Here is a 27,283-nt window from a genome sequence, read left to right as displayed (position 1 = left end):
ATAATATGCCTTCTATAAAAAACCCTATTTGGACTTGACTAGCTCCAGACTTTGAAGACAAAACAATTCCTCTTCAATAAGATGGGTTTTAAGGGCCATCCTATTCAGCAAAGAAGCATATTCAAGAGTTTAATGAATTCAAAATTGCTTCTGTGAATGAGTAGTGTTCAGTAAATGTAATAAAAGGAAAACAATTACACCGAAGGAGGGAAAGCATGTGATTTTTATCACATGCTCTGCGCAGGGTATATAAGCTTTATTCTACACATGCTCACATTCACACTCAGAATTTTCCCTCGAACATCAAACCAAACCCTCCAATCCTGACACCATGAGCTACTACTACGGAGGCTTGGGCTATGGCTATGGCGGCTTTGGGGGCCTGGGCCACAGCTGTGGATGTGGCAGCAGCTTCCACAGACTGGGCTGTGGCTATGGCTACGGAGGCTATGGATACGGCTCTGGATATGGAGGCTATGGATACGGCTCTGGATATGGAGGCTATGGATGGTCCCGCCCATCATGCTGCAGAGGATATAGGTTCTCTAGCTTTTACTAAAATTATAGTTTGGGGTATCAGCAGCTGAGAGTTAGACTAGCCAAATGCTGAATCAAGTTCAAAAACTTTTTAACGATTTAAAATTATGTTAAGAGTGATTGCAGTCTGATAGTTGTCCAGGCCATGCCTACAGATGTTCCCTTGTTTCATAGATGTGGAATATTCTGGTTCACTTAACAATAAATCATCATAACAAAAACTTCATGCTTGGCATTTATTTACTTATTTTTGACTACACACTCTGGTCTCTGGCTCCCTTTTCTTATTCCCTTTCTTGAGGTGTTGTCAAATACGGTAATCTCAAAATCCTGCTTATAGGTGCTTGGCATCACCACAGCTGAGTTGGTGAGAATTCCCTGATGTTGCACACTTAACATTTTTGTTTCCTTAACGTTTTTAGTTTTGGTGACTAACAAACCTTTCCAACTTAGTTTGACCTGAATAAAAATAAATAGTAAAAGTGCTGAATTCAAACGTCATTACAATATTAAGATAGGTCAGCACGAGGCAGATTCACTTAGTAACCAATGCACAGGTTGATTCAGGTGTTCAGTAAGTGCTACCTTTGAGTGCTATGCCAGCCTACTTAACCTGGACTCCATCAGAGTAGTGACCGCTCAGTGACTCCACTACAGCAGCAGACAGCGTATAGGAACAGCCATTCTATTTTAGTGATTAATAGTACTTCTCCACAATATCCGCGAAGTCCAAGTGTGGCAAGAAATAAGAATAATCAATATCACATCATGGATAAATTATTTGACACTTCTAGTAGCATGTAGACATCGTATTTTTAGACAGTGAATTTATTGCTTCTGCAGAACTCTCCAGGATTAGAGGAAATGATTTCAGAGTATCTTTCCTCCTGGGCACAGGCTTTGCTTATCTAGCCATAATACCATACAATCACTGGACTCCAGACTGCTAAATAATTGCTAGAGATAAATGAGTGAAATGTGACAGTCTTAAAACCTGTTTGATTTATTTGTGATTTTAAGGCTTTAGATTGGGTTAATGAGAATGGAATATTAAAATTATAAAGCATCCATTTTGATTCATTTAAAAGCAATTAAAATGGAAATGTCTGAAGAAAAATAAGTATCAATGCATAAGATAAATGTTTCTTAATTAGTACTGAGAAGCAATAAACATAAACAAAATGATTAATAAATTAGGCTTTACTATTTCAGTATATTCTACTCCTATAAACATACCAATTAAGTGAAAATGCTAAAAGATCATAGGAAAATAGATTTTCAACATATAAAACCTTATAAAAAGTAATCAATAATATAAGCACACACAAAATGAACAAAATACTTGAATAGACATATTACAAAAGAGTAACACATAAGTATAGAAAAAATGCTCAATACATTATGTGTTCTGCAAATCAAATTAAAATCATATTCAGATATCCTTCAGAAGTACATGAGTGCAAATTAAAGAGCATGAAAATTATTAATGAGGGTACAAAAATAGCATGATAATTATTTATGCTTAAACTTCATGTAAAGACTAAGTCTGAGTAAAAAATAATGAGGTTTGGTTCAGCCATGGCCCATATACACAGGCTATAATAGTTATGATTGTTCCATAACACGAAATCATAAAGTAACTTAAACATTATGAGATTGTTTTGCAGTATTTGGTAACTCACTAACACATTCCTCTAGGATGCACTTTGTAGATGACAACATTGTGCTACAATGTCATGCAAAATAAGCATGTGCAACCTCTTGCTGCTGATACACACACATCTTCAGTTTCATGGTGGGTGTGGCTTTTGGTGTGTTATCTTCCAAGAGTACACATTCAAGTTGACACCATCTGATATTACATTGCCTTATGGAGATTTAGAATTGGTGGAATTATGATTAATAATAGTTTAATCTTCTACTGTTTGGAAAACAGGGAAGTATTCTTATGTGATTATGAAAGCTACTTCCATTGCCCTCCACACTTTATGTCCATCACTCTGTTTCATACTGCGATGACAGCTAATGTGTGGAAAGGCTCAAACCTTTCTTTCTGTCTTCATGCCAATTAACTTTCGCTATAAAAATAAATGTAGCAGCTTAACTATTATTAATGTTTTTTTATTTATTTATTTTACTTATTTGAGAGAGAGAAAGTGGCAGATAGATAGGAGAGAGAGAAAGAGAGAGAGATTGATGGGCACACCAGGGCCTTCAGCCAATGCACACAAACTCCAAATGCATACATACATCACCTTGTACTTCTGGCTTCTGTGAGTCCCAGGGAATTGGATCTGGGTACTTTGACTTTTTAGGCAAGTGCCTTAACTGCTAAACCATCCTCCTTCCCTTATTAACATTTTTAATCCAAGTATCTCTTCCACAAGGTAAAGTTATTATATTATTAGGTAAAACCGCAAAAAGAAAAATATATACAAGAAGAAAGATTGTTCATGAAAAATGGCCAGATGACTACTTTTTTGTTGAGGCAAAAAAAAAAAAAAAAAAAAAAAAACCTCTTGCTTAGTTTGTTCAGAATTGATGCAAATTTCAAATACTATCTTTTGACAATGCATTATATGCAAAAACATGCTTTCAAATTCAGTGAGTATTAAGGATTGTGTTGGAAAGACAAAATAGTAAAAGTAGAAAGCATATGTCTTGTCTTCTAAAGATGATCTTTAAGTTACACAGTAGATGAATTCTATTGTAATGGCTAGCTCTGTTAATCTAGGTAATTAAAAACAATGAAAACCATTTTCTGATGATGAGTTAAGCAGTGCACGGACAGCAAGGCCAACATGATATAGCCTATAAAAACGGATACTCCTAAAATCACTTTGTTTCAAGAGACAGTGAGTTGAAGAAATTAGAAACTCTATCTTAAAGAAGTTTGGAGAGGCATGGGGAGATGACACAGTCCGTTAAGTGCTTGCCTTGCATATATGGAGGCTTGAGAGAGATCCATAGAGCTCGTGTAGAAAGCTGGAGAGATAGATGCGAGTGAATCCTGAACACCCACCCCAAGTCAGCAAATCCAGCCTGACTGTCAGTTTTAGCCTGTGGGGGCCCTTGTCTCACAAACATAATGGACTGCATCAGAGGAACACTTGTGGTTGTTCTCTGGCCCCCACGTGTACTAAAACACATGAGCATATATACCTGCACATACCCGTGCACCCACACCCACATGAACATGCATACATGCATTTGCATTCATATACACATTCCAGCAAAGAAAAAGAAACATGGGATGCCAATCAATGAATTTGAAATTTAATGCTTTCATGCTGGATGTTAGAACTGTCAGCTGCTGCTATCAATGCACTCATCTTGCCACCTTTTAGAAGTGTTGATGATGAAACGAGTGTCAACGAATAAATGGCTTATTCAGAACCATTAAAGGATAGGACTAAACCAAGACATGTATATCAAACAGTAAAAAAAAGAAAAAATAGTTACTCATTTTCTTTGTTCACTGTCACTGTATCTGGCAAAGTTACTGATCATGCCCCAGCTGAGGATAGTAGATGAAAGAGAAAGATTTATAAAATTAATAGTAGACTATACAATTGTTTCACAAACCAGTGTTTAATGAAGTGTTACTGCATAGCACTTCAGAAATTTTATACATTAAAATTAGATAATGTCACACAAATTGTCATCCAGACAGATTTTACTGTGGGCCAAAGGATTCAACCATCACCAATGCCAGGAATTCTTTCAAAGTGTTAATGCTAACTATGGTGACATCATTTCAAAATTATATGTTGAAGAGATTTTATTATGTGCAACATGTTATTAATCAATTTATGATATCAAACTTACAATTTGTGGGAGATGTTGATGAAAGCTAGCTTATAAAAAGTATCATTTTGACGGATGTAACTTCTCAGCAAATGAGCTATACACTCATACATTATCAGAATGAAAATTAACTTACCAATGCAAAGTTTCAAATCGTAACAGTGTTTCAAATGCAACAGCAATTATGACAAGCCCCAAATTAAAACATTAAATTTCAATATATAAGCTAAACACTGTCCAGGGAACATGGGAACAAGCTTTAAAATATATATATATTGATTTGCAAGCAGAGTGAGATAGAAGAGATAGAAGAGAGACAGACAGAGAAAGAGAATGGGCATGCCAGGGACTCTAGCCACTCCAAATGAACTTCAGACGCATGTGCCCCTTGTGCAGATGGCTTATGTGGGTCTTGGGGAACTGAACCTGGGTCTTTTGACTTCATAGGCAAATTCCTTAACAGCTAAGCTGTATCTCCATCTCAGGAACAAGATTTTTAATAAAAACAACTGAGTTTGTTAGAGGATATAACATACAAACTACCACACATGACGAAAACTTCATTCACTGAGTCATCTTCCAAAGGCCAATAACAAGTGTTTGATCTCACTTCCTTCCATGGTATATGTGCAAACAGGAACAGAAATCAATATCTTTCCTGAGTATGTTTCCTTGAACAGTCTAACTTTACACTCCGGACATTGTGAGTGGCTGTAATAGGCATTATTGCAGCTTGACCTACAGCTACGGAGACTTAGAAGCCTAGAGCTATGCCAACGACGTAGAAGCTTGTGTGCTGAAATGTGGCTCCGGTGTTCAAAAGTATCCATATGGTTCTGTCTGAACACAGCTCTCTATACCCACCATCCTGAGGAGGACATGGAACCTCTGGATTCTACTAAGTTACTTCCCAGACCACTTGAACCAGTAAAAGACCCTCCCCTAAACACAATTTCGTATTTGGTCAATGAGTCATGAAGGAGATTCTTGCACATGTGAACTTAGTACTTCAGAATATCAGGTAATTTTACTTATACCCCAAACCCATCCTAATCCTGCTAGAATGCAATTTTGTGTATAGCTGATTTGAATCTCATATTCTGGCAAATAATTCTAATTTTCAAATGAAATCATCTCTGTTCATGGAATTTAATCCTGATGACTGGGATTTTCTTTCCATTGTTGATGGGAAAACCCTTCTTCTTGGTAAAATCCATTTTCAGAAAACTTACAAAATGCAAATAAACAGATGAATAGATAGTTGCAAAATAATGTCTAGATTTAACTAAAAATACTTTCAAAATGTCCAATACTTTGATGTTTTATTGTTTTTCATGCATTTCTTCATGTTTTTATATGTGTAGGAACATATGTGTACACAAAAAAATGGACGCCAGTGATCAGTGCAGAATGTCTTCCTTCATCTCACTTCACCTTTTCTTGTTTTGCATGTGTGGTATGTACTGTGTGGTGAGTGGGTGACACATGCAAGGTATTTGCACATTTGCACAGGAGGATGGAGGTCATAAGAGTTTATGTGTCCTTTGTCTATTACTCATCTGCATATTTCCTTAACATGAAATCTATCCCTCAATGTGAAGCTGCATATTTTGCAAGCCCCAGAAATTCTCTTGTTTCCATACTTCACAGGATTGGGGTTACTGATGTAAATCCTGGGGAGTCAAACTCAGGAAATCCCTGGTCTCTGGGCCTCTAAGGCCATAATGTTTGTGGCAAGATTCTCTACCCCTGAGCCGTTTCCTGAGTCCTCACACCTTGTTTTTGAGACAGATTTTCTCACTGAAATTGGAATTCACTGGTTAGGCTAGATCAGTAAATTTGGTAGCAGGCTCCAGGGTTTTATTTTTTATGTTTGCAACACCCTAACATTAGGAATATAGGTATGGGTGCTGCACCCAGTTTTTATGCAAGTGCTATGTGTCCAAACTCAGGTCTTTATTTATCTATAACAAACTGAATCATCTCCTCAAACACTTTTGTGGGTTTTTTTCCACAAACATAATACTCAGATTTAAATTAACCAAAAACTATCAACATAACTATATATTTGTATGCTAAACAATGTTTTCCTTAATGCAGTTAACATTTCTCAGTACAGTAAAATGGATAATGAATAATTTTATGCAATAAATTGTAGTTTGGATCATTAATTATATGTCACGTATTTTAGATACAACCTTGTATCTAAAACTTGTATCACATGGCAATTTTGTAAAGTCAACCATATTCTCAAGAACTTTTATATTTTGCATAATCTCTCTCTACTCTTGTGTACATTATTTGATATTTTCATTGAGTAGTTGGTCAATACTTGAGTATTTTTTTCATGAGGTTAACTCACAGTTAGCTCAAAATTTTTAGCATTATTTTTCATTTAATTTACTTAGTTAGCTTATATAATTTAGAGGCATAATATGATATTGTTAATCATCATACTATTGAAGATCTTTCTACATGAAAAGAGAAGCAAAGACTATTGTGAAATGAGGTGGTTTTTTTTCCTTTCTTTCTTTTTTTTTTTTTTTTTGCTAAGGCTGATAACAAATTCTAAACAACCAAAAAAACTTTCAAGTAAGTGGAATTTTAGCTAAATCACTTTCTGCAGCCCATAATTTGTATCATTTTTGATACTTGCTTCTCTGCATAGCCTAGGTCGTTCTCAATCTTATGATTCTCCTGCCTTCACTTCTTTAATGCTGGGCTGATACGTCTGTACCACTACATAAAGCTGAGTGCTTTGAGGAAAAAAAAAATGTGTGTGTGTGTGTAAAATAAACTTTGATAATGAAGAATTGGTAATGAAGAATTCCATTTAGGGAATTATAAATTTTGTAATTTTGAAGGCTTTGACTTGTTCTCATAAAAAAAAAATGTATCAAGAAGTTCCAAGGTATTCTAACAAGGCAGTGAAGCAAACTGAAACATTTTAATGAGTTGCATGTCTTGCCTTATGTTAGCAAACACACTAATGAGTGATCCCAAGCAAATTAATAACCTGAAATGAAAGCAGCAAACAATGTCCACAGGTTTTATCACACGCTCTGCACAGGGTATATAAGCTTCCCTCTATACATGCTGACAATCACACTCAGAATCTTTCCTTGAACTCCAAACCAAACCTTCCACTCCTGATACCATGAGCTACTACTACGGAGGCCTGGGCTACGGCTATGGCAACTTCGGGGGCCTGGGCTATGGCTGTGGATATGGCAGCAGCTTCCGCAGACTGGGCTGTGGCTGTGGCTACGGAGGCTATGGATACGGCTCTGGATATGGAGGCTACGGATACGGAGGCTACGGATACGGATGCTGCCGCCCTTCATGCTACGGAGGATATGGGTTCTCCAACTTCTACTGAGTTCTTGTTCCAGTAAATAAGTCACAATCCATTTTCATGAGTAAGCATTCTCATTATTCTAAAATCAATGGACTGAGTTTGCTCTGGGCCTACCAAGCAGGTGAAAACTAAAACATTCAGAGAACTCATCATCTATAAAGTGGGTCTGTTTCTTAAATGGGGGACTAATTGATGGTTTATGTTCAGTTTCCAATAAATTATTTAATATGAAATTGAAAATATGACTTCATTTGATTTATTTCATTTATTTCTTTATATATTTAAGTTTTGGTATTTGTCAGATATAAATACAATACACACATAAATTGGCATGTAGAAATGTACCAATGATAAATAAGGGGTTGGGAGTTATAAATAATACTTATTCTAATTTGACAAGTATTTTTGGAAAAGAAGTGTTGAAATATCATACTTTATCTCATATATTTATACCTTTTGCTAGATTAAGTCCTATTCCCTCATTCCATTCCTGAAAGTATTTATTTTGCTCATATTGAACCCCTCCCATATTTATAGTGAACAATGTTACAGCTCAATACTAGGGCTGGAGAGATGACTTAACAGTTAAGGTGTCTGCCTGCAAAGCCAAAAGATCCAGGTTCGATTCCTCAGAAACCATGTAAGCCAGATTCACAGAGTAGTGCATGCATCTGGAGTTCATTTGCAGTGGCTCATTCTTTCTTTATTCTTTTTCTCTCTCTCTCTCTTTCTCTCAAATAAATAAATAAATAGATAGATAATAAAATTAATACTCATCTCTCAACTTTAGGTGAAAATACACCTCGAGCTCCTCTTTCAGAAAATGCTTTTAGGAGACATGTGTACCATGTACCATGCACATAGGTTAAACTGGTGAGATAGACATAAGAAATGCTAATGGAGATGAATTTTTATGATCCAACCCAGGAACAAGATTTAACTAGAAATTATTTCTTCTGACTTACATGGTATGATCCCTAGGAATCGTTTCCTCGAGGCTTTAAAGTAAAAATAAAGGGGAAAAAATTTCCTGCTATTGATATTCTACATTTAATCAATACTATCATAATTTCCTTTTTAAGTTTTATTGATTTATGTCTATGTTATGAGGAAGTATTTCAAATTATTAACAAGAGTACATTATTGTTATAGAAATTGCAAAAATATTTTATACCCTTGCATCCATTAGAATGAGTAAAAACTTAGTTCAATGAAATAAATCCGATTTTGGTCCCAGTGAATAGACAGAAAAAAATACCAGGCTCTTAAAACAAATTCCCATGGTCATATTATTCATACAGCCAAAAATAAATTTGATATTCTTCAAAGTGTTCTTTCATGATTTTATAGTCAATAAAGAAGTTAGGCATATCACAGCTGTGCATTTTTTTCTTTGAAAATTCTCCTAGTGTTTATTGTTTTATTGGAGATGTTTATTGTATCATTGCAGGGTTTTTTTTTTTTTTCCCATTAGTGCTCCACACCATATCCACATATAAGACAGGATAGACGCACAATGATGGCATTTCATTGCGGTCACAGACTGACAAAGCTGCACAAGATCATGTGAGCTCCTAAGCAAGTATTTATCATAATTTAAATGATCTGCCTGTCTACCAACTTCCAAGCCTGTGGCGCACAGCTCAGAGTATTTGTAGAGACCAGAAGCTACAAAAGGGCTGATGTTCATGTGAGAAAATAGAGGAACAAATGAGATGTAAAAACAGCAGAGACTCGCAGACTTGAAAGGGTTACATGGGTTACGGGTGCGGGATGGGGAAAAAGCTGGTTGGTGGAAGGTTAACCAAAACGTAGGAAATATCAGAGAGTCATAAGGAAACCTGAAATTTTGTAAAGCTTATATGAATAGGTTGAGGATCATATGATGATGATAGCAATATAACAAATAAAGTAATAACTGAATGGAGATCCTCTTCCTGGAAGGATGGTAGCGCTCCAAGTAAGCCATGTGCTGAGTAAGGGACACCTCCCAATGAGTTGGTCTGAGGCTCCCAAAATGATTCAGCATATTCTTATGGCTTCTGGCTGTCCCCCCGGGACTGTAAAGTAAGACTGTCTTGCTAAAGACGCTACAAATGATGCGTTCAGGACATAGAGAAATCACCTTGGAGCTGAAGCCAAAGCTTCTTCCTGCTGACCAGTTTTCATAGAACCCTATGGTGCTGTGCAGGCTGGGGGTAAATCATCATCAACAATGCTGTCCAGTGGTGAGTGCCGAAATCTACAACACTGATCCACAAGGCAAGATGTGCCCTCTTGCAATAGTGACATGAGGGATAAAGGGGTATCTAATAGGACAGTGATTGGTCCGAATCCTGATCCACAGGAGGGAATGCATGCCTAGTATTGAAAATCAGATCAAAAGCCCATGGTTAAGGAAAATGTAGACCCTAAGTAAGAACCTACTATCACTGTGTTGTTAACAGCATGTATTGTCAAATTCACTCCTAAATATTTGTCTTTCTACTAACAGAACAGTTCTGCTCAGTCCCAGTCAGAATAGCTTTTTAAAATTCCTTTTCTCTATTTTATTTACTTTTTTAGTGGGATGTAGTCAGCGCAGAGAATCATAATTAAAGAAGTGCTGAAAAATAAGTGACTGATGAGTGCTTGATCTTACAAGGGATATACACATCATCCCCTCCAGCGTTCAGGGAACATCATGGAAGGTGAAACAGAAAGAATGTAAGAGCTGGAAGACCAGAAGGAGTGCTGTAGAACTCTGTCCTCCAGGCATAACAAGGTCATTGCACTCATGAACTCACAGCAGATGTCGGCACATGGACCAGACCTGCACAAAGATAGGGCCAGTCAGCATAATGTTATACATAGGACAGGGGCCTCAGAAACCACTCCCCTCACTAATGAACAAGTGACAGTTAAAGGTTGTCAGGGAGGGAGAGTCAGTCTCTTCAGGTGTATCACCCCCACCCCATAGGTAAGTGATAAAAGGATCACACTGTGACTAAAGTGGATAAGAGAAGATAATATTGAGTACATGTGAACATGTGTGTGTGTGTGTGTGTGTATATATATATATATATATATGTATATATATATATATATATATATATATATATATATATATATATGGTGTGTGTGTGTGTGTGTGTGTGTGTGTGTATGTTTAAAAAAAAAAGAGAATCCAAGCCACCTTTGGTCACATATGAATCATATGAATTTTCCCAATGATCTTTCATTATAAACATTTTGTCACATTTTATGTCCTGAGGCGGTGATATTAACATGGAATCAATTGAGTCAGAGTAGCACACATGTAAAGGGACATACAGCTAGTGTCTGTTCACAGGTTGCTTGACTACAGAATCCTTGCTGGAACGCAGATCCAGACTGAAATCATTTCCTGTGACATATAGTGAGCTGCTCAAGTTACGCATTCCCAGCTTGATCCTCACACACTTCCTTCAGAAAAACATATTGAGGCCAGGTGTGCTGGTGCTTACCTTTAATCCCAGCACTCAGGAGGCAGAAGTAGGAGGATTGCTGTGAGTTTGAGGCCACCTTGAGAATACAGAGTGCATTCAAGGTCATCCTGGGCTAGAGTGAGACCCTACCTCAAAAAACATATATATATGTGTGTAAAAATATATAATATATATAATATATTATACATATAATATATAGTATATTAGTACTCAATGAGTATATCACATATTGATTACTAATTGACTACTACATTTTACATTTTGGTTTAATACATATAATATATAGTATACTAGTACTCAATGAGTATATCACATATTGAGTACTAATTGACTACTACATTTTGGTTTATCACTATATATATTACATATTGAGTACTAACTGGCTGCTACATTTTGGTTTATCACTAGGGCAGGCCAGTCAACAAACTCACTCACTAAAAAAAAGGAATGTGTTTCTTTTTAATTGTGAATAAAATTTGAAGTATAAAAAATGTTGTTTTCCAAAATTTACTCACGAACATCAACAAAATTTAAAGGTGCTATTATAGTACCTGAAACAAACAAATTTCTTCAGCCCCAGTTTCAAGGTATGAGAACATGAGAGTGTGTTCAAGGTCAGCCTTGGACAAAGCCACTTCACAGGGACAAGCTGCAGGGAGATTGCAAATACCAGGCCAGCAGCTATCCCTACGATCCACCCCTTCAGCAGTCTCTCTTGTAATTGTGTTTACATTTGGAGAACTCCTTAAGTTCTTCAAAGTTCTTCATGTCTTTTATAAATGTTGGAGTGCTTTAAGGCCTCAGATTGTTTTGAACAAGAGATACAATTACCAGTTTCAGCCTGGTATAGTTGTTATTTTAGTTATCACTAGTCCCAAAACGGCCTACAACAGCAACTTCCTGCCACACTGAAAGTTTTCAAAGCTGAGCACCTGGGGAGATGGCTTAGGGGACAAAACATCATCAGCTGCACAGGTGTCAGGACTAAAATTCTGAATTCTGAGCGCCCATGTGAATTTGCAGTGGGCTTGGTGGCCTCTCAGCTCTAGGCAGGTGGAGAGAGAGAACATCCCTGGGCCAACTAGCTAAATAGGCAAGCCCTGAGTTCAAACGAGAGACCTCATCTAAATAACTAAAATTGAGCTTGATGGAGGGAGACATTCTGCATTAACCTTTGGCCTCCACATATATAATGTTGTCTTCAAGCTCCTGTACATGCATGCACATACATATGTGTGTAAACACATACACTCTCTCCCTTGCTTATCACACACTCATACACACGCAAAATAACAAGTGGGCATGAAATGGCGTGAAGGGTAAATAGTGCAGTAATGATGGAGAGCTACCTAGGAGGAATGTAGTACTGACTCAAGGGAGCACGTTATAAGTGAATCCATCTTCCCTGCCTCACTTCACCTGGACATTGGAGATATGGAAGTTGGCTTATGCTTGGAATTAGATTTGAAAAATGCACGTGCTGCTAATCAGAAGGTAGAGAAAGGGGCTGCAGAGATGGCTTACTGGTTAAGGTGCTTGTCTGTGAAGCCTAAGGATCTAGGTTTAATTCCCCAGGGCCCATGTAAAACAGATGCACAAGGTGGCACATGCATCTGTAGTTTGCAGTGGGTGGAGATCTTGGTGTGCCCATTCTCTCTCACTCCAACAACAACAAAAAAAAAGAGTTAAAAATATATTTTTGTTTTAAATGGTAGGAAAAGGGTCGAGCATGATGACACATGCCTTTAATCACAGCACTTGGGAGGCAGAGGTAGGAGGATCAATATGGGTTTGAGACCACCCTGACACTACATAATGAATTCCAGGTCAGCCTGGGCTAGAGTGAGACCCTACTTCAAAAAACAAAAGAAACAAAAAAAAAAAAAAGTAGGAAAAGGGAGAAACATGTATGAAGGTAAGTGAATCTGTAACAAATTGTATAGAAAAATGAAGGATCTAAAGAGAGAACTTTGGCAACTTTTTCATATTAGATGAAGTTCACTGTCATTGTTGCTGGTGACTCCAATTTTGCTTCTTGTTAAACTAAAAGAATTTACATGCTTGGGTATAAATTCCAAGCTAAATATGACAATTGTACCTAGTTAAACTTTTAGACTTCCATCAGGTGACCTTCTTTCCTTCTCTTTGTTGTTCCCTGCCAGCACACGTAGCAAAGTGAGTCAGGTCTTTGTTTCTCGCATCATAAAGTTTGAGAGTCTTTTGAAGAAAGTGATAAAGTTAAGGGTCTTCATCATATTTCTCAGAATTTCATTTTAAAAAAATCTTATAATTCTTTGGCCAAAACATTCCAGAAAATATTTAATTTTACAACCAAGAATTCTTGATGTGACTGGTATAAGTATCTAGTAATAAAAAATTCTATTACTTCATTTATGTATGTACTTGAAAGCTATAACAATTTCTTCTAATAAAATTGAATCAATAAGCAGTGAGACAATCTAACTAGCCAAACTCAAACATTCTTAACATATATTGGCCAAGAGACAATAGATGGGTTGTTTCAGATAATTATAAAGCATTCAATGACACAAAAGGAGGGACACGTGTTTTATCAGATGCGCTGCCCAGAGTATATAAGCTTCTCTTTAAACCTGCTGACATTCATACTCAGAATCTTTCCTTGAACTCCAAACCAAACCCTCCACTCCTGACACCATGAGCTACTACTACGGAGGCCTGGGCTACGGCTGTGGCAACTTTGGGGGCCTGGGCTATGGCTGTGGATGTGGCAGCAGCTTCCGCAGACTGGGCTATGGCTGTGGCTATGGAGGCTATGGATACGGCTCTGGATATGGAGGCTACGGATATGGCTCTGGATATGGAGGCTACGGATACGGCTCTGGATATGGAGGCTATGGATACGGATGCTGCCGCCCTTCATGCTACGGAGGATATGGGTTCTCCAGCTTCTACTGAATGAACTGCTGAAATCAGAGGCAGAGAATATTTCCAAATAGATTTATTCCTAGCCATTGCTCTTAATTCATAAGTATTTATCTTATTTCCTTTGCTTGAATCAGTTAGCAAATATTTGTAAACAGGAAGATCTTATATCTTTTAATTTCTATAACCCATTTCATTTTCAAAATGCATATTTAATAAACTTAACCACTTAGTTGACTTTTAATTTAGTATATATTTTTTTTTTACCACTTTTGCCATATTAGCTTTCTGGCAACATCTTAAGGTAAACATGTATGTTGTCTTTATCTAATAAATTGATTTGCTAAATATAAATATTCTTACTCTATTCAATGCTTTTATTTTTATTTTTAACATTTATTTTTTCAGTTAATTTAAAGGATTTCCTCATGAAGGGGTGATATATATGACTTCAAAGTACAGTATAATCAAATCTTTCAAGTTCATTTTGTCACATAAGCTTAAGAACATATAAGATATCTTATTTGGAATAAGTGGAATTAACTTGCTTTCATCTTTCTTTTTTCTCTTTATTTATTTATTTTTATTATTAATTAATTTATTTTTTATATTGATTAGTTTTGTACTCAGTGAATACAGTCAAGTTGGTACCATTATTAGGCTCATCCATGTCTTACCCCCTAGCCCTGTCCCCTCCTTGTTGAGACATATGGGTCATGCATTAGAATATAAGTTCTCTCAAATGTTCTCAACTGATTCTAAGAAGATGGTTATACAATATTCTGTGGGAAGTTGTGGCTATTGCTGTTATCTACATGCCATTTTTTAAAACTTTATACATACATACATATACATATACATACATACATATATATATATATATATATATATATATTATGTATATATGCACACACACACACACTATATATATATATATATATATATATATATATATATATATATATATATATATATAATTTATTTGAGAGATATAGAAAGGGAGGCAGATAGAGAGAATGGGCATGCTAGGGCCTGTAGCCACTGCAAATGAACTCCAGACACATGTGCCACCTTGTGCATTTGGCTTACATGGGTCCTGGGGAATTGAACCTGGGTCCTTTGGCTTCAAAGGCAAATGCCTTAACCACATACATGTCATTTTGGTAGCACAGTTTTCACCCAACATGAATTGTCTTTTCCTTTTTTTTTTTTTTTTTTTTTTTTTGGTTTTTCAAGGTAGGGTCTCACTACCACTCAGGCTGACCTGTAATTCACTATGTAGTCTCAGGGTGGCTTCAAACTCCTGGTGATCCTCCTACCTCTGCCTCCCGAGTGCTGGGATTAAAAACGTGCATAATCACATCCGGCTCCTTTTCCTTTTCTTAAATATATTTTACTTATTTCCTTGACAGACAGTAAAAGACAGAGAGAGAGAGAGAAAAAGAGAGAGAGAGAGGGCATGCTGGGGCCTCCAGCCTCTGCAAATGAACTCCAGACATGTGCGCCTTCTTGTGCATCTGGCTTACGCGTGTCCTGGGGAATCAAACAGGGGTCCTTTGCCTTTGCAGCAAACACCTTAACCACTAAGCCATCTTCTCCAGCCCAAATTTGTCTGTTCTAAACCTTGGTCTTGTGGCATGGAGGAGATGGTGAAATATTCATCTTTTCCTTGGCCAGATCTACAATATACAGTTGCCATCTAATGAGGGGCACTGTCTCTTTTACGAGGACTTGCCACCACCCCAGTGCTAGAAACACAAAGACATAGTGCTCTATAAACAGTGGATGGTGGAGACATTACTGATTTCTTTTTTTTTTTTTGTCAGTTGCTTTTACCGGTAGTGTAGCTGTCTTTTGGTTGCTGGGACAAAGCCCTTGACCAAAAGCAGCTGATGGGAGTGAAGTTTTCTTTATTGTTATTATTTACTAGTTTTTCACTTTGGTTTACAGTCTTGAGGAGAAACATGATGTCAGTGGAAAGCATGGCGTGAGCAGAGGCTGGGCACACGCCTTTCCCCACGTCTGGCAATGGGGAGCTGGCCACAACGGTCCATGGCCTGCTCCCAACAACACACTTTCTTCATCAAGGCTCCGCTTCCAAAATGGCCATCACATGGGAACCAAGCATTCAGAACACATTAGCTTATTTGTGGCATCTGATTCAAACTACCACAACTGGAAAGCATCTCTCCTGTCTGTCAAGTCTGGCTCCATTCTTCCTCAAAGTCAGGGATCTTGGCTCTTTCTTAGACTTTGTGACAGATCAGAAAATTCCTTAAGTCCTTACAGAACAAATTGTCTTGTTCTTAGGTGTGTCATTCATGGCCAGACCTTCTGTGAACTTCAGCAAAGAATCCCGACTGAGTCCTTCTTTAGCCAACATTGAAAATAGCCAGCGAAGCCCATTTTGTTGGTAATGACTAGACATGTTTGAAGTTTGTGCTCCCCTATGGATTTCAGGTTTGTTTTTCTAGTTATGTAAACCTAAAGGTGGAACATTACTCTATGAGTAAGTATAGTATACCTAATTATTGTTTACTTTTCAAGTCAGACAAACAAAACAGGGTAAAAAAGGAAGAAAAAGATAAAAGGAAGGATATAGAAAAAGGAAAGGAAGGAAATTCTTATGGAGACCAAAATTAGGGACTTCAATGAGAAGCTCCCTCTAGTCTTTAGCCAAAAAAGAGGGTACACACCAGAATTTCTCTAAATTAACAATGCTTATCCTCCTTAACCTATGCTAACCTGACTCTCCACTGAAGAATCTGTTTTTCCTTTTAAGAAGGCAGCAAAACTCGAGGACAACCGAAGTCCACCAGCAAGACAGGAGAGATAGCTGACTCCCTGTCAGCTGAGCCACACCTTGCACCACAGCCAGGTCCCAGGTGAAACCACAGAGGAATTGACAAGATGATTAAGAGTGCTGCTTCCATGATGAGCCTGACAACCTGCACCAGGGTGATGGAGACAGACACTGAAGATACTCAAAACGAACCGAAGTGGAAATCCGGACGTTTCCGAGAGCTTGACACTTAAGACACCCACCAAGGCTCAGGAAATTTTTGGGAAGAGGGGGCAGAAAGTGTTTAAGAGCCATGTGGTGGGAGGAAATATCCAGAGACGTTGCCCCCCCCCCCACCCAATGAGTGACTGCTGCTCCCACAACTCATAACCCAAAACCCCATGGTGAATACCAGCAATCCCACTGAGGAAGGCCTTCAGTGGAATGGGAGCAAAGATGAAGGGAAATGATGGTAACAACACATGATGTATCCATAGAAAATTCCTACTTTTTAAAAATATATGAAGGGAGCCGGGCGTGGTGGCACACGTCTTTAATCCCAGCACTCGGGAGGCAGAGGTAGAAGGATCACCATGAGTTCGAGGCCACCCTGAGACTACATAGCGAAGTCCAGGTCAGCCTGGGCCAGCGTGCGACCTTATCTTGAAAAACAAAAACAAAACAAAAATGTAAAAGGATAAATTTTATGGTACAGAATTTATAACTCATTAAAGCTGATATATATGTAAAGAAAGGAAAGTGGATTTTGTGTATGTTAATTATGCTTATTTCTTTCTAAACTCAATGTTGGCCACAAAATAATCCAACATTAAATCAATATACAGAACTTTAGTCTGAGAAGAAGAGAGACTGTTAAGTAACTTTCCTTGTTTAAATGTAGAAAAGGGAAGGAGGGAAGGAAAGAATTCACAGGAGGAGGGCAGAGTCACTTATGCACAAGCCTTCCATGCTTTTGTGAGGATTAATTGTGAAAAGAAAAAAAAAAAAAAAAGCAATGCATGCATGCCCAGGACCTGTGCAAGTGCTGTAATTAATTTAGCTAATGAAGTTTTGAAGTCTGAAGTTTGGATTATTCAGAGTTACTCTGTGCTTTTATCACAAGAGTAGGAGGAGGATGCCTGCGTTTAAATAACTGCACTCACCATTCTGCATGATTTATGTCTTTGAGGTTTCATTTTTCATTGCCAATAGCCCTAAAATTTAACGGCATGTAAACACATTCACATTTGTCCTGTAAGGATGCTATTATATATAAGCATTACCCTGTTAAACATATTTTAAAACGGTGGGTGCTTTTAAAGAAACACCATTTAGAAAGCATAATGTGATAGCTCACCACATTTTTCTCCAGACAGGCAATACACGGACTAAACTTGACCTTGTTTCATGTTAACATGTGGCTTAAATGCCTCTTTGGAAGGCCTTTTTTTTTTTTTTTTAAATTTCTGTTCTTAACTGTCCAGATTCTATTAAAATTGACTTTTACTCAACTATAATTAGTGCTTCTCCTGAAGGTCATGGCTTTTAGAAGCATACTGCAAAAGCTATGTTTACACACATGGTCAGACTTCTAAAGAACTGGAAGTAAGGAATATGACATTAACATAATGGAACAAATGTTTCTTCTGGAAGCAAGCAGGAAGGGAGCATGTGCTCAGATGAGAATTCTGTATGTTTGTTGGTCTTTTATATGATATTTTTCAAAAGAACTGTATACTTCACTACATACTGTAGGCCTTGTCTACTATACTTTTCAAAGTAACTCTCCTCCCGACATGCATCCAAAAGAAATGTGTGCAGTAATGACAGTAGAAGTAAAATTATTTAAGGAATTGAGGGAACTAATGGGAGGGGGCTAAGAATAGGGAGGTAGAGGCATGAGATGAAATATGTTGAACATACAATACCTAAAATGCAGGAATTTGGGCTGGAGAAATGGCTTAGCAGTTAAGGTGCTTACCTGCAAAACCAAAGGACCCAAATTTGATTCCTCAAAACCCACATAAGTCAGATGCCCAAGGTGGCACAAGCTTCTGGAGTTCATTGGCAGTGGCTGGAGGACCTGGTATGCCTATTCTCTCTCTCTCTCCCTTTCTCTTAAAAAAAGAGAAAAAAGGAAGCCAGTTATGGTGGTACACTCCTTTAATCCCAGCAGTTGGGAGGCAGAGGTAGGAGGATCCCTGTGAGTTCAAGGCCACCCTGAGACTACATAATAAATTCCAGGTTAGCCTAAGTGAGAGTGAAACCCTACCTCAAAAAAACAAACAAAATCTCAAGGCCAGTCTGGGGCTACATAATAACACTGCATGTCAAAAAATTGAGAAAATTTAAAAATATGACATTTATGCAAATAAATTTTCAAGTTTAAGAAATGCTTAGGGAATTTTGAAGTGTTTAATTTTACTAATTGTAGGCAGATTTCCAGGGCATTGTGACTGCATAACTCAAGGCCTAGCAACAGTGTTAAAAGAAGAAATAGAGGGGTTAATGTTGTCTTGAAACATGACTATAAAAAATGTACAGTTTCTTACCACCAAGGAAAAGGGTTTTGTAAACATAAACCATAATCACTTCTTACTTCTCTCATTGGCCACTAAAAATACAATGATAAAAATCAAGGTAGAACCTCTTTGTCCAGTTAAAATATGGAGAAATAATTTAATGCATATTTGAGCAACAAAAGTTCATGGTACCTGATAATTTTTAAGTCTGATTAAAAATATTCTCAATTTTTTTGTGTGTTCTGAAACTATACTCAAAAAATGTAGTTGCTTGCCTGTGGACTTTAGGGGATGAGGGCAGAGCAATGGACCTAACCACAACTCTAATTATGAGATTGAGGATTCTGGGGCAAATATTACTTATGTAATTCTGTTTCAGCCATGCTCTTTCTATGTATTATAAAGAACCTATATTTGTTGACGATGATATCATGAGTCATTTGAGCCCCTCAAATCATATGTATAGAAGCTTCTCATGTCATTTCTCCACTGTATACACAATTGGTTAGTGTTTGAAGTACATTGCATATCTATCTATCTTCCATCATCTTTCTGTCTTCTCTCTATGCTATTTTGTCCTTTTTTGTAACCTTAGAATACCTATACCATCTCATCTTATTCTTATCTCATTTTCAGAACTGCAACTTTTGTTAGTCTCTTGCTAGAAGTCCAATGTTTACATGACTTCTAAGACATCTTATTATAATAATTCTATTATAATGTATTTTTCAATATGCTGAAACAGAAAAGAATGAGAGAGAACTGTGTTAAAATACAATAGTAATGCCACAGAGTTTTTTTAGTCAGTATGAGCCCAATGAAAAATCAACAGAAATACTATGTATACCCAAATAGTTTTCAATATTTTTCTTTATATTAGTTCTCTTGTCACCTCACATTTTCTGTTGTTTCTCACAGTGTGTTCCTACTTATCTTAAAACATCAATTATATTCTATCTGTATTATGTGCTCTCCCAGAGTCCAACAGGAAAATGACATCAACACTTAGAGGCAGGAAGCCCTGGTGTCACATTGTCCCTGCTCTCTCAGCTATCTTTGTCCAGATGGCTACTGTTGTTTTTGTGTTGTTGGCATATAAGGCACCCAACCCAAGCGGTTGATGTGAGGAAATGTTTTTATTTTGGATTACAGTTTCCAGGGAAAGTTTCATGTTAGCAGGGGAAAGTGGGGGATTTTGGAACCTAAGCATAACTTTTTGCACCTGGTTAGATGGAGGACTAGGCAAAAATCTTCAAAGAACATTCTGATTATCACAGAACTTTACCAGTTCTATCTGAATTAGTTCAAAAATATTTTGGGAAATGATCTCCTTCTTTTTCTTTCGAGTTACACTAATCCACTTTGTTTCCTAACTTTGTTAATCAGGTACTTGTTGCTTTAACAAACAAACAAACACAACATCAAACAAACAAACAGCAACAAAAAAGGTAACCAACGTACAGAAAAAGGGAGGGGGTATTTGGTTTTACTATCTTAGACATTCTATGCAATGATGGGCTGGGAGTATTACTTTGGGCCTATGGTGAGGTATGACATTAGGACAGAAACACATGGTAAAATAAAACTTTCCACTTCATGCACAGAGTGTCAAAAAGGAGGGATGGTGATACTGAAGTCCTATATTCTATGTCAAGAGCATTCCTTCAGTGATCTAAAGAACTCTAATGCTATTTAAAGTTTCCACTTTCTCACAAATGGCCTTTAAAGGGCAATCAAGATTGAAACTATAGATTCAACTTTCATGAAACATACTTCCTAAACCCTTTTTCAAAATGCACATGCTGCTCCTACTAACTTATTTCTGCTACTTGTAATCCATCTCCCAAAGATCCCACAATCTCCCTAAACAGGTAGGTATCAAGTGTTAAGACTTAGGAACATAAGGGGTAGGCATACTTTAGACTCAAACAATAACACATCTGATCAATTCATGGAAATATCATAATGAATTCCATTGTTTTGTAAAATTTGTGTGTGAAAATAATAGAACAGAACTTTTCAATATCCATTTTCCTTTACAAACTGCTAGTTAATTTGCATTGGTTTTCATCCATGATTCTCTACCCTCATATTTACATTCTCTCACCACATGGAGAAAACTGGAATTGACCTACCTGGCACTACCCTCTGTATTTTGGGGTGCTGTGCTCTGTCCTTTTAACTCTATGACATATTTGAAGGCCACAAAACTAAAGCTGAAAGAAGGTTAAAAAAAACACACCTAGAGTCAGATAATATTTTACAAATGAAAAGCTAAAAAATACACTATTTTCAGGTTATAGGAATTCTTGTCAAATCCCAATGAAAACAAGGTTAAAATCCAAGAATCATATCAATCTGTCTTTAAGTAAATTCTCTTCCTTCCTCCCTCCATTACTCTCTCTCCTACTTTCTCTCTCTAACCTAATGGAAGAATTACACTGTCTTTCTTCCCTCACTTTTCCTGCACCTGGCCTTCCATTTCAGCTCCCCTTCCTCCGCCACAGCGCCAGTCACTTGTAGCTGATTTAGTCAATGCTCCTGACACCTCAAAGGTCAAATGCAGATGTGTCTTTGTAACTTCACTGAGACAATCTCACCAGGTGTATTCATGAGCTATCTGAAGGCATGTTTGCCTAAGTTACATTGTACAGTTGGCCGCTGCCCAAGGTAGCCCTAGGGAAGTGATTAAACCTCATGATATTTCTTTTCTTTCATCAGAAATAATAACAATTTCATAATGGTTTTCCATAATGATTTCCAAAAACACAAAAGTCATGCAGTAAAAGTAATTATCTATTTATCTGCCTCTACCCATTTTCTGTTTACTAAATTACCTTTAATGTTAGCATTTAATTGTTTCCCAAATGGATCCGTCACCAACCTCCCTCACTTCAGGCCTTTTTCATCTTCATCACAAGGTGCTCTGTTAACTTCTGTTCCATCAATATCTCAGCATACTCTTCCTAATGACAAGAGGCCCAAACTTTAAGCCGGAGTTCATAGATTCTAGTATGAACTTGACTGCTGAAAATCATCCTATGCCCTTGACAATTGATCTTGTTCTCATTAGATTTCATTTTCCTATTCTGCAAATTGAAAGCAGTACCATTGTAAAGCAGTTAGGGTAAAAGAGGTGATGTTTCTTTTTTATACATAATATGGTGTAGGTGTGGTGTATGTAATATATACTGTATGCACCTGTGTGTGTAGACGTTCGTATTTTGTGCACATGCATGAAGAAGCCAGAAGAAAATATTGGTGTCCTCTCTCACTCATTTATCCATTTCCTGAGTGTCTTCCCTCTCTCATCCATCTATTTCCTAGATACTAAGTCTCTCACTGAACCTGGAGCTGCCATTTTTGTCCAAATTTGTTGATAAGCAATGTCACCCCAGGCCTAGAGTTATAGTGTGTACGACCATGCTGGCTGTTTTTATACCTGAGTGTTAGGAATTGAAATACAGGTCCTAACAGATCCTCATGTTTGTGGGCAAGAACTCTTACTGGATAAACAATCTCCCAAGCCCATAAGAGGTGAGGTTTCCAAATTACCAAGATTATTTTCAGCTATCATAATTATGATTATTCTCATACTTTTATAACCATTTCCATCCTATGAAGTTTAGTGCATAAAATCTACCCTGACACCATAGTCCATAAAATATAAGCATATGCAGAGTTTATGCTCAACTCTATGCCTCCAAGTACTCTCTTTCTTCCCACACCCTTCCTTATTATATAGCATGATATTTTCAATTCTCTCCTGCTATATTATGATCTTCATTGAAATCCAGGTTTCCTATGACTTAATGCTTCTAAATTAAAATCCATATCAGTCACTTACAGTCAAATGTCTTACTTCCTTTTCTCACTGATGATTGAAATACTGGATGGCCATTAAACTTGATGTTCTCACTTTAAGAAGAATCTCTTTTATGCTATATTTTCAAATTGAAATGTTCACTGAAATGCTTTAGCAAAGCAATTAAACAGCTTGTAGAAAAAAAAATCAGTTGCTTCCTAGGCAGACTGTATATTTGTGATGCAGCGCAATAAATGAGCAATATGTTATTCCTGCAGTTACTTGTAGCATAGGAAGAGGCCCACACCCATGCTTTCCTTTACAGAGAATGGTACTGACCATCTCCTTTAGTGCATGGGTCTATTCAAAGATCTGAAGATAATATGCTTTTAAAGATTGAGAAAGTAAGGGCTGATGAGATGGCCCAGCTGTTAAGGCACTTGCCTGCAAAGCCTAAAGACCCAGGTTTGATTCCCTAGTATCATGTAAAGTGAGATGCACATGCATCTGCAGTTCATTGGCAGTGGCTAGAAACCCTGACATGCCTATTCTCTCTCTCTCTCTCTCTCTCTCTCTCTCTCTCTTTTTCTCTCTCTCTCCCTCCCTCCCTCCCTCTCTTCCCTTGCAAATAAATATTTTTTTAATTGAGAAATTAGCTAAACTAAATGACATCAACCACCCTAGTTTCCCTCTTAATTTATATTTATTCTTAGTATAGGAGAGATAGGAAGTATCAGGTAAAGCTGCTGATTGAAAGAGATAGAAATCACTGGTGCCAAATCAGCATATTGAAAATATTGGTAGCTTAAAGAACCAATGGGAAAGCTAGAAACTTGGCTTGACACCCTGCATGGGAAGCAGAGTTGTCAAGACATCTGCTATAGCATGCAGGTCATTAATAGCATAGCAGTTCGGTTGGTATACCATTTTTGTCTTTACTACCAGTGTCTCCTTTAGCTATCACTAGAGTGGGACATAGTCACTGCCATCACTGGATAACTGGTGCCAGTGCCATCTCCTCTGCTTCTGGAGACCATTACTCTAGGTAAATTGTGAGTCATCCTATTATCTTTGAGTCATTCTGTCCAAGATCCAAGACCAGAGGAATACTGGGTTATCCAAGCCTACTTCCCATGTTAAGGACATTACTAACAGATATGAAAGAAAGTAAGTGTTTTTTCTCAAGTTTTATAATAGGAAGGACACTATTCTATCCTTCTAAAATTAAAAATAAAAGGCTGAGATAAAGAATAACCTTTCATAACCTTCCATAACCTTTCAGAAAGTTATGTCCATCACCCAGAACTAATTAAGAGTGAACTTGTGCTTGGGGAGATGACTCACTTCATAAATATGCTTGCTGTTCAAGTTTGAGAACCTGAATTTTAGTCTCCAGAACCCAGATAAAGGTTGACATTTTAGCATGTGTCTATGATCCCAGAATTCCTGCTGCAAGATGGGAGACAGAGACAGGCACACCCCAAAAAGCAACCAGAAGGCTTGGAGTACAGAGTGCTGAACAGGAAATGGAAGGTGGGGAATGACACTTAAAGTTATCCTTTAGCCTACACATATGCAGTCACATTGAAGGACACCATACATCACACACACACATGCACACACACACCCACACACAATGAACCTGTAGAGGTTTTGTATACCATATCAGCACTCGATACAAATAAATGTATAGTTCTTTTAGCTAAGTGTTATGAATGCTACTAAAGCTTTTGAAATATGTATCTTGCACTTAGGGTTATGATATATGACCACAGTTAAAATTCAAATACATTGCTTAAGGACTCAGGGAAATAATGCTGTACATTTTTCCTATTTGTTCCAAGACTACTAATGTTGGGAGGACAAGGAGAAAGGAGAGGGAGAAAGTTTTAGGGGACATATCTATTGCAAGAGGCATAGCATTTGAGAAACGTGCACACTCAGATTGACACAGTTAGACCACCAGGAGTAGGCACATGGCATTGACCTCTTGAAGATGAGTGTGACAGCAGTAAGAAGTCAAAACCAAAGAACCAAGAAGGGCTTTGAGAATACAAAGTCCAAAAAGATAAACCACCTTTATAAAAACTGTGCCTCAAGTCATAAAGTGATATAAACTGCGTTATAGCAAAAGCCATCACACAATGTCTACATGTTTCTCTTTCTGAAGGGGTTTCTAAACCAGTTGTGTAGCAAAGTGAAAGTCATGGGCCGTGGGTCAGCTTGCTTAGTTCAAATCCCACTGGTTCACTTAATTGTTCTAGCGCCTTTGAGCAGCTCATTACTTCAGCTGTCTCTTCTATCAGAATAAAAAAAAAATATATATATGAGGATGGTAATGATAGTATCCACCTCACTGGGTGATGGTGTTTAATGAATTAATACATCTAAAGTTCTTGGTATGTAATAACTTTTAATAAATACCTACTAATTCTTCTTACTATTATTTTTGCAGGGTTGAAGGATGTGTCTATCCCAGAGACTGGTTGAAGTGGTTAAACATTGAATGGATGTTGGTTTTTGAACAATGTTGAACAGACCACAATGTTTACATAAAATATCTTCTTACAGGGAATGGCAGAGGCAGTCATGTGTAATTAATGAACCAAAACAATCTTTTGAAATGTAGTTAGGGTATTACCTCATGTCCTGGAGTAAATTTATGAGAATTTCAACCAGGATCAGATAAAAGCCAAGGCTTTGAGGATGGAAAAATTACCTCTAATAGGCACAAAGGTGATTAAAGGAATACTAAATTAAGATGTGTTACTGTTCATGAGGCCTTCTCTTACTGAGACTAAGAGAATATTAAAAGGTTTGGGGGGCTCCAGTGCTTTGGAGATGTGAAGGCTGCAAGTTTACCGGCCTCACTTCTGAGGGTTTGAAAAGTCACTGTTCAGAGAGCAGCATTTAGGCCCAGGTAACACAGTGATTACTGTGCAGCTGAATCAGTACCTAATTGCCTGTAAGCTGCTGTCCAGGAAGTCTAGACTTCTGCAGGACGTTTAGGTGAAGACTGACCTGGGTAGTTCGGACCACCATTCTCATTTTGCCTATGGAGATGAGAATTGTAGAAAGGTGAATGCTATGTGTTCTCTCTCTATTCAAAAAATAAATAGTATATATTCTCTGGAATAAGTTCAAAATCTATTTTTCAGATACAACCATTTGGTAGATTTCCCATCTGCGGTTCATATTATAGCTATTTCGGTTCTTTAGTAAAAGCTTTTGATTATTATGGATTGTTATTTTTGCTTGTTCTTAATCCCTTGTGGTAGTAAACTTTAAAATGTCTTATCAAAAACCAATGCCCAAGAAAAGCATTAAGAGTCTCTTTCAGAACTAAGCATGTCAGTGAACACACATCACTCAATCCTAGCAGATGATCAGATACTTTTAATTTTGCAGCACCAAGAGCAGCATTCACATTTATTTTTATTTTTTAATGCAATAGCTCTGATGTATGAAGCTTCACCACTAGCAATTAAAAAAAAACCATTCTTTTATGACAAAAGATTTCGAAGAAGGAGTGGCTAACTTTGAAAGGAAAGGTTTGAGAGCATAGCACACAAAGTTTATGTCACAATGATGCTTCATTCTCAGCTTGTTTGGCACTCAGTTTGTACAATTTCTCGAACTTAGTCTCACCCCTACTCATGCCACTGCTGGCTATGTTCCTAAAATGCCTTATTAACCTTCATTTGATCATGGTCCTAGTTCTTAGCTTACAGCTTTTATGGGTGTGGTATTATTTTTCTGTTTATCATTTTGCTTATAAACCAAATATTGTTATTCTTCAAAAGGCATCATTTTTCTCTTTGTATTTTGGCTTTGAATCTCATTATTTTTGTATTAATAAGCAATGTTTTTTTTAGAATTATAATTCCTGGTTTTGATTGGGCCATCTCAATCAAAGTAATTTGTATGGTTAGTAATAAAATAGGTTTTTGACTCAGACACTTCATTATAATGACTGAATAGATGTGTTATTTTTTTAACGTGAGGCAAATTGTACAACAGACCTAACGTTATTTTGTCTGAACAACAAAATGTCTTCTGTTTCCCTTTAGAAACATTAAAGGATCGGGTGACTTCAGTAGT

General features: G+C 37.2%; 2 protein-coding genes across 3 annotated transcripts; both read left to right on the top strand.

The window, feature by feature from the left end:
- The first annotated feature begins 7,501 nt into the window (after positions 1-7,501).
- Positions 7,502-7,723, top strand: LOC101616010 (keratin-associated protein 19-8-like). The gene is made up of 2 exons (XM_045148765.1): positions 7,502-7,616; positions 7,659-7,723. The coding sequence occupies exons 1-2, from the start codon at positions 7,502-7,504 to the stop codon at positions 7,721-7,723; spliced, it is 180 nt and encodes a 59-aa protein (XP_045004700.1).
- Positions 7,724-13,845: 6,122 nt separating this feature from the next.
- LOC123460608 (keratin-associated protein 19-1) lies at positions 13,846-14,106 on the top strand. Of its 2 annotated transcripts, XM_045148737.1 has the most exons (2): positions 13,846-13,960; positions 14,042-14,106. In XM_045148737.1, the coding sequence occupies exons 1-2, from the start codon at positions 13,846-13,848 to the stop codon at positions 14,104-14,106; spliced, it is 180 nt and encodes a 59-aa protein (XP_045004672.1). The 2 variants fall into 2 exon arrangements, with proteins under 2 accessions (XP_045004672.1, XP_045004670.1); XM_045148735.1 differs by having other exon boundaries at positions 13,846-14,106.
- The last annotated feature ends 13,177 nt before the right edge of the window (positions 14,107-27,283 follow it).

This window comes from Jaculus jaculus, chromosome 5 (assembly GCF_020740685.1).
Source record: "Jaculus jaculus isolate mJacJac1 chromosome 5, mJacJac1.mat.Y.cur, whole genome shotgun sequence".
Taxonomy (NCBI): Eukaryota; Metazoa; Chordata; class Mammalia; order Rodentia; family Dipodidae; genus Jaculus; species Jaculus jaculus.
This window is presented reverse-complemented; position numbering and strand designations above follow the sequence as displayed.